At 44.4% G+C, this 8607-nt stretch overlaps 1 protein-coding gene across 3 annotated transcripts in view; it reads right to left on the reverse strand.

Annotated features, from left to right (window-relative positions):
• LOC114548649 (TATA-box-binding protein-like) overlaps positions 1–2994 on the reverse strand; it is a 10387-nt gene extending 7393 nt beyond the window's left edge. For 2 of the 3 annotated variants that reach the window (XM_028568656.1, XM_028568654.1), the window contains exons 1-3: positions 2871–2994; positions 1792–1885; positions 987–1116 (exon numbers count right to left, since the gene is read on the reverse strand). In XM_028568656.1, coding sequence (XP_028424457.1) covers positions 987–1116; positions 1792–1885; positions 2871–2918 — 272 coding nt within the window. In that variant the 5' untranslated portion in view covers positions 2919–2994. The remainder of the gene's footprint in view (positions 1–986; positions 1117–1791; positions 1886–2870) is intronic. The other variant, XM_028568655.1, reaches the window with a different exon arrangement.
• Positions 2995–8607: the final 5613 nt, after the last annotated feature.

Below are 8607 nucleotides of genomic sequence, written 5' to 3' on the forward strand. Positions count from 1 at the left end.
TACTGTATCTGAAGTCTCTTTTATATAGACCTTAGTGGTCCCCTAATACTGTATCTGAAGTCTCTTTTATATAGACCTTAGTGGTCCCCTAATACTGTATCTGAAGTCTCTTTTATATAGACCTTAGTGGTCCTCTAATACTGTATCTGAAGTCTCTTTATATAGACCTTAGTGGTCCCCTAATACTGTATCTGAAGTCTCTTTATATAGACCTTAGTGGTCCTCTAATACTGTATCTGAAGTCTCTTTTATATAGACCTTAGTGGTCCTCTAATACTGTATCTGAAGTCTCTTTTTTATATAGACCTTAGTGGTCCTCTAATACTGTATCTGAAGTCTCTTTTATATAGACCTTAGTGGTCCTCTAATACTGTATCTGAAGTCTCTTTTATATAGACCTTAGTGGTCCCCTAATACTGTATCTGAAGTCTCTTTTATATAGACCTTAGTGGTCCCCTAATACTGTATCTGAGATCTCTTTTATATAGACCTTAGTGGTCCCCTAATACTGTATCTGAAGTCTCTTTTATATAGACCTTAGTGGTCCCCTAATACTGTATCTGAAGTCTCTTTTATATAGACCTTAGTGGTCCCCTAATACTGTATCTGAAGTCTCTTTTATATAGACCTTAGTGGTCCCCTAATACTGTATCTGAAGTCTCTTTTATATAGACCTTAGTGGTCCCCTAATACTGTATCTGAAGTCAAATTCTCTGGGCGGGCAAAGCAGAGAAGGGGAGGTAACCTTTCCCCTTATGACATCATAAAGGGAAGATTCCTGATTGGTCCATCTGAGCTTTCATTTTCTCAAAGGCAGAGCAGGATACCCAGGGCTCAGTTTACACCTATCACCATTTCTAGCCACTGGGGGACCATAGGCAGGCTGGGGGAACTCATATTAATGTTAAAAAACCTCATAAAGTGACATTTTCATGCCAAAGGTCACCTGACCAAGCGTCCGTGATGTGTTTTTTGTGCTGACTCACTGTATCTGTGGGAGGAACTGTTGTTGCTGTGTCACAGACGTCACGTGGGTCGCGGGACGATCCTCCGGCGCCGACGTGGACGATGCACCTGCTGTGGGATTCTGGGAGTTGTAGTCCAAACTGCTGCTGCCTGGTAACACAGTTCTGCTCTCATTCTCTGCTGTGTGTTTGGTTAAAACTCAGGCTACGTTTTGGTTTTTAAACGTTTTGAGTTTTGAGCCAAAAGAGTTCTCGGCGTACCGAGTGTTTTTATCGCCAGAGCAGGGGGAATGAGAGGGGGCAAAACACCAGAGCAGGGGGAATGAGAGGGGGCAAAACACCAGAGCAGGGGGAATGAGAGGGGGAAACACCAGAGCAGGGGGAATGAGAGGGGGAAACACCAGAGCAGGGGGAATGAGAGGGGAAAACACCAGAGCAGGGGGAATGAGAGGAGGAAACACCAGAGCAGGGGGAATGAGAGGAGGAAACACCAGAGCAGGGGGAATGAGAGGGGAAAACACCAGAGCAGGGGGAATGAGAGGGGAAACACCAGATCAGGGGGGAATGAGAGGGGAAACACCAGAGCAGGGGGAATGAGAGGGGGAAACACCAGAGCAGGGGGAATGAGAGGGGGAAACACCAGATCAGGGGAAATGAGAGGAGGAAACACCAGAGCAGGGGGAATGAGAGGGGGAAACACCAGAGCAGGGGAAATGAGAGGGGAAAACACCAGAGCAGGGGGAATGAGAGGAGGAAACACCAGAGCAGGGGGAAATGAGAGGGGGAAACACCAGAGCAGGGGGAATGAGAGGGTCATTGTTGTTACCGTTACCGGTGTCATCTTTGTTCAGCGCCAGGAGCTCGTCCGGCAGGAGGCACAAGAACTCCTCGTTCACCTCCTTCTCCTTCCTGGAGGAGTCCTGCAGAGAGAGATGAGTTACACCGGCGACATATCTGAACACACTTTTTTAACATTTTTGTCACTTTTTCAACATTTTTGTCACGTTTTTTTCAAAATTTTTGTCACTTTTTTAACATTTTGGTCACTTTTTTTAATATTTTTGTCACTTTGTTTAACATTTTTGTCGTTTTTTAACATTTGTATAAGTTTTTTTCAAGATTTTTGTCAATTTCTTCCACTTTTATTTCAGTTTTTTTCAATTTTTTTTCCTTTTTTCAACATTTCTGTCACTTTTTTCATCATTTTTGTCACTTTGTTCCACATTTTTGTCGATTTATTTTCTCCAAATGCTATAAAATTGAATAAAAACGCCCAAAGTCAATGAAAGTAGTGAACTGATCATTTTTTTTACTTGTAAAGAGCGTTGTAGGGAACCATCCACATTATTTCTTTTTGAAAAACTGGTTGAAAGAATCCCAAATTTCTGATACAGACACTTTTTGAAAGGACAACAGTTAAAGATGTAGGACTTGGGTACAGAAACCAACGGGCTAGGAGCTGAGAGACACAGACAAGAGGTCAGACTTTGAGATTTGCACGTATACTCAGAATTTCAAATTAAAAAAATTCATTTTTTTTTACCTTTTGGACCTTTTTTTGACACTTCTGCCGCATTTCCCAATGTTTTTGTCACTTTTTTCATCATTTTTGTCACTTTTTTCCACATTTTTGTCACTTTTTTAAAAATCTTTATCACTTTTTCAGCAATTTTGTCCCTTTCCAACATTTTTGGCACTTTTTTCAACATTTTTATCACTTGTTTTGGCATTTTTGTCATTTTTTTTAACATTTTTCAAAATTTTTGTCACTTTGTTCCATATTTTTGTCACTTTTTTCAACGTTTTTGTCAATTTAAATTCTTCAAAGGCTATACATTTGAATAAAGCTGAGAGCTGAAAGACACAGACACAAAGTCAGACTTTCAGATTTGCATGTATACTCACATTTTCGATGAAATGATCAAAGTAGCGCTCCAAAGCTGACTCGTTCATGGCTGCAGAGTGATAAGGAACTAATATTAAAGTGATTATGTAAGATCAGCTGGGAAGCTATAAGGTTCTCAGTACAGTTAGGTCACATTAATGCGTACATTCAAACATTCAAACAGACAGCCGCTCATAGGAACTCTGTTGCTAGGTGATGAAGATGGATGGCACCATGTTACTTTTCAAAAATAAAAAACATTTTAGTTTTTTATTACAGATGCAAACTGACCTGCAAGCCGCTGTCTTTTCAGATATGTCTTTATTTTTTAGTTAAAAATGTCCTGTATTTGTGTGTACAATAAAGTTTATTCTGTTCCACATTGTCTGCTGTAGGACCAGCTTGCACTGCATCTCACGAGGCCTAAATTTTACTCACACACACACAGACACACATACGCACACACACACACACAATTACTCATACACACAGACACACACACACAAATTACTCACATACACAAACACACACACACACACATATACACAATTACTCACACACAAACACAGACACACATGCACGCACACACATACACACACACACACAATTACTCACACACACACACACAGACACACACACATAGACACACACACACACACGCACACACACACGACACAGACACACACACACACACTCACACACAGATACACACACACACACACACACACACACACACACTCACACAGACACACACACACACACACAGACACACACACTCACCCACAGACACACACACACAAACAGACACAAACACACTCACACACAGACACACACACACACAAACACAGAAACACACAGACACACACACACAAACACAGACACACACACACACACACACACACACACACACACACAATTACTCACACACGCAGACACACCCATGGGCCCACCACCTGTGTGAGGAACCGCTGAGGTCGGGTGCGATGCCACATGGGTGTCGGTGTCGACGAAGGTCAGGGGCCTCGAAGGACCAGACCCGGGCGGCAGATGCTGGCTCTGGGGACGTGTCACCTCTCTGTGGGGGAAGGAGCCGGACCTGGTGCGGGAGGTGGAGCGCTACCGGTTAGATCTGGTGGGGCTTACCTCTACGCACAGTCTCGGTTCTGGAACCGTACTCCTGGATAGGGGTTGGACTCTTTTCTTCTCCGGAGTTGCCCAGGGTGTGAGGCGCTGGGCGGGTGTAGGGATACTCACAAGCCCCGGCTGAGCGCCCGCTGTGTTGGAGTTTACCCGGTGGACGAGAGGGTCGCCTCCCACGCCTGCGGGTTGTGGGGGAAAACTCTGACTGTTGTTTGTGCATATGCACCAAACAAGAGTTCGGAGTATTCGGCCTTCTTGGAGACCTTGACTGGAGTCCTGCATGGGGCTCCAGTGGGGACTCCATTGTTCTGCTGGGGGACTTCAACGCACACGTGGGCAATGATGGAGACACCTGAGAGGCGTGATTGGGAGGAACGGCCTCCCTGATCTAAACCAGAGTGGTTGTTTGTTGTTGGACTTCTGTGCTAGTCATGGATTGTCTATAACGAACACCATGTTCGAACATAGGGATGCTCATAAGTGTACCTGGTACCAGAGCACCCTAGGTCAAGGTCAATGATCGATTTTATAATCGTTTCATCTGATCTGAGGCCGTATGTTTTGGACACTCGGGTGAAGAGAGGGGCGGAGCTGTCAACCGATCACCATCTGGTGGTGAGTTGGGTCAGAGGGTGGGGGAAGACTCTGGACAGACCTGGTAAACCCAAACGTGTAGTGCGGGTAAATTGGGAACGTCTGGAGGAGGCCCCTGTCCGACAGACTTTCAACTCACACCTCCGGCGGAGCTTTTTGTGCATCCCTGTGGAGGCTGGGGGCATTGAACCCGAGTGGACAATGTTCAAAGTTTCCATTGCTGAAGCTGCGGCGAGGAGCTGTGGTCTTAGGGTCTTAGGTGCCTCAAGGGGCGGAGTCTTTCCGGGATATGTTATCCCAGAGGACTCCGGAGGCGGTTGCAGGGTACCGAAGGGCCCGAGGGGCTGCAGCCTCTGCCGTGAAAGAGGCAAAGCAGCGGGTGTGGGAGAAGTTTGGAGAAGACATGGAGAAGGACTTTTGATCTGCACCAAAACCGTTCGCCACCTCAGGAGGGGGAAGTGGGGAACCATCCAAGCTGTGTACAGTAAGTATGGGACACTATTGACCTCAACTGAGGAGGTAGTAGGGCGGTGGAAGGAGCACTTTGGGGAACTCCTGAATCCAACTAATGTGGTGGAAGTTTTCCTAGAAGCAACAGCGTTAGTGATATTCATGATACAATCAAAACGAATAACGACTGTTTGAGAATTTAAACCAAAGTTTGGTCTTTGAGTATTTATTTACATTTGCAAATGCAGAGAAAACAGTTTCACAAGTACCACGGCACATCTGAAAGGGACTTCTAACCTAAAGTCTAAATATCCACACTTTATATAGTGAAAACCTCTGTTAAGCCACCCCTCTAAATGTGTCTTTTAGCATGCTCATAGTTGAAGAGAGGACATCATTAACAGTTAAACCATTGTCTCACCTTCCCCTCTGCTCCTGTTCTTTTCATTAGCCTAAACATCAGTTTTATCTCAGGAGACAGAAACCTACGTAGTTCTCACTGTCGTAAACAGTCATCGGCTTTCTCCACTTCTATCTAAGCAAAAAGACAACAATGTGAGGAGCTTCAAGCTAGTAAAACTAAATAACTCTCTAGGCTATAGTTCACGGTTGCCAACTATTTCACTTGGAGTCTTTTGAATCTACACATGAAGAAGCTAAATCTTGTGGCGTTATAAAACAATCTTTAAACAAATGGTTAATATCATTAAACAAATGGTTAGAATAAAATTTGCCACCACACTAACACGCCCTCTATGGTAGAGGCAGAGCTGGAGGATGATGGGGGATTGTTGTTGATTTCCCAGGCGGAAATCACTGATGTAGTTAACTCCACAGTGGCAAAGCCCCTGGGATTGATGAGATTCGTCCAGAAATGCTGAAAGCTCTGGGTGTGGAGGGGCTGTCCTGGTTGACACGCCTCTTCAACATTGCATGGAAGTCTGGGACAGTGCCAAAGGAGTGGCAGACCAGGGTGGTGGTTCCCCTGTTTAAAAAGGGGGACCAGATGGTGTGTGCCAATTACAGGGGCTATCACACTTCTCAGCCTCCCTTGTAAAGTCTACTCCAAGGTGCTGGAAAGGAGGGTTCGGCCAATAGTCGAACCTCGTGTTGAAGAGGAACAATGCGGATTCCGTCCTGGTCATAGAACAACGGATCAGATCTTCACTCTTGCAAGGATCCTGGAGGGAGCCTGGGAGTATGCCCAACCGGTCTACATGTGTTTTGTGGATCTGGAGAAGGCATATGACCGGGTTCCACGGGAGATAATGTGGGAGGTGCTGTGGGAGTATGGGGTCTCTACTCAGGGCCATCCAATCTCTGTACGACCATCCGGGTTCTCGGCAGTAAGTCTGACTCGTTTCAGGTGACGGCTGGCCTTGTCACCAATCCGTAGAATCGCGTAGAAAGGAGCCAGTTGAGGTGGTTCGGGCATCTGGTAAGGATGCCCCCTGGGCGCCTCCCTAGGGAGGTGTTCCAGGCACGTCCAGCTGGGAGGAGGCCTCGGGGAAGACCCAGGACTAGGTGGAGGGATTATATCTCCAACCTGGCCTGGGAACGCTTCGGGATCCCCCAGTCAGAGCTGGTTAATGTGGCTCGGGAAAGGGATGTTTGGGGTCCCCTGCTGGAGCTGCTCCCCCCACGACCCGATACCGGATAAGTGGACGAAGATGGATGGATGGATGGTATTTTTACTTTATTGTATTCTTAGACTATTTTTCTATTATGTTTGTATTGTCTATGCACATTGTGATGCACTTTGTGACCATGTCTGTGAAAAGCACTGTGTAAATACATTTTACTAACTTACTTACTTACTGTATGCCCTGGTAACATACATTTATCACGGTTATATTGCAATGCATGAAGTATAAGCATGATCTGGTCATTTTAAATGATCTGGTCAATTTTTCATTGTATCTTTGGAAACACTTGTGCAAACAGATCATATCTGGGTTGAACCAGAACATAAGTTCAGTCTTAAGACAGGTTCCCCTTCTCCCTACTTCCCCATTCTCCTCTAATCTATTCTTGGTATGTTTCCATTACATTTTCACCCAGGTCCCTGGTTTTGATACACTTTGTGTGCAACAACACATTCTCATGAATGGTTTGGTTTCGTACGAAATAAGGCGACCACCGGTCACATGATAGTTACATTTACATAATCAAGCACTGTTGTTGCTTAAACCAAAATTAATCAATGTGTCGGAAGGTAGAAACAAACAATGTGGTTGATTGAAGAATCGTGTGTGTGTGTGTGTGTGTGTGTGTGTGTGTGTATGGTTGTCTGTGCGGGTGTATCTTGAAATGCCCACCCATTTTTTAAGACATTTACAGTTTTTTACAATCGCTATGACAGTTTTTTCAATACATTTAACAAGTTTCCTAAACTCTTAACGCACCAACACACCTAAAACACAGAATTGGCAAAACGGTTAATTTCATACTCAAAATCACACATTGTAAACTAAACTCCAAAACTAATTTTCAAAATACAATAATACACTACACAATACACTATGTCTAACAAAACACTGCAAACATGTTTCAAAATCAAATAATTATTCAAAACACTAACACATGTTCTCTTCCAACAGGAACATTTAGTCAATCATAACACAATGACAAAAAAAAACACTATCATCAGCTGAAATTACAGAAACTGCATTGTTTTATGTATCAGGTCTGCCCTTATACAATAGACAGTATATTGTATTGATCATAGATTGTGTTTTGCACTGCAGTTACTTTTGATGCCTCTCTACATTTTTGTTTTGTTGGGTTTAGTAAATGCATGCATTTTGTTTCTTTTGCTGCTGAAATTCAATACAAAAAATGAATGACCATCTTAGAGTAGTTGTATAGAATGTACAGTTTATGAAAAAAAAAAGACAGAGACAGAATTGCTGCGGTAAAGACTTTATTTGCAAAAGGACATTGCTGCAAGATATACAAACAGAAAAAGCACTGGAATAATAATAACAAAAACAAAGTAATCTTCTAATCTGCCCTGTCTTCTGCATTTGGCCACATGTTCTCATCCACATCACACCTGATATCTTCATTGGCAAGGCATCGTGGGAAGAATCGTTTGGCATGCCTTATCCACCCCTAGCAGTGTTCAACTGTGATGTCTTGGCATGCAGCATCCATTGCATCCAGGAGGGACATTTGGTCATGTGGACGATGGTCAAAAACTTTCCATCTCCAGGCTGAGAAAAACTCCTCAATGGGGTTGAGGAAAGGGGAGTAAGGGTCAAGGAAATGGGACATCATCCTTGGATGGGCGTCAAACCAGGCTGTGACTGCCCGGGAATGGTGGAATGCCACATTGTCCCATATGATCACATATATTGGCAAGTGGTCTCCCACCTGTCCCCTTTCTACCTCTGGCACCAGTCTTTCGTGCAGGTCTTCTAAAAACAGGAGAAGGCGGGCTGTGTTGTAGGGGCCAATCTCACATTTATGCAGGAGTGCACCATTGTTGGAGAATGCGGCGCACATGGTAATGTTGGCTCCTCTCTGGCCCGGCACGGTAACTGTGGCCCTTTTGCCAATTATGTTTCTCCC

This window comes from Perca flavescens, chromosome 21, assembly GCF_004354835.1.
Source record: "Perca flavescens isolate YP-PL-M2 chromosome 21, PFLA_1.0, whole genome shotgun sequence".
NCBI classification, from domain to species: Eukaryota; Metazoa; Chordata; class Actinopteri; order Perciformes; family Percidae; genus Perca; species Perca flavescens.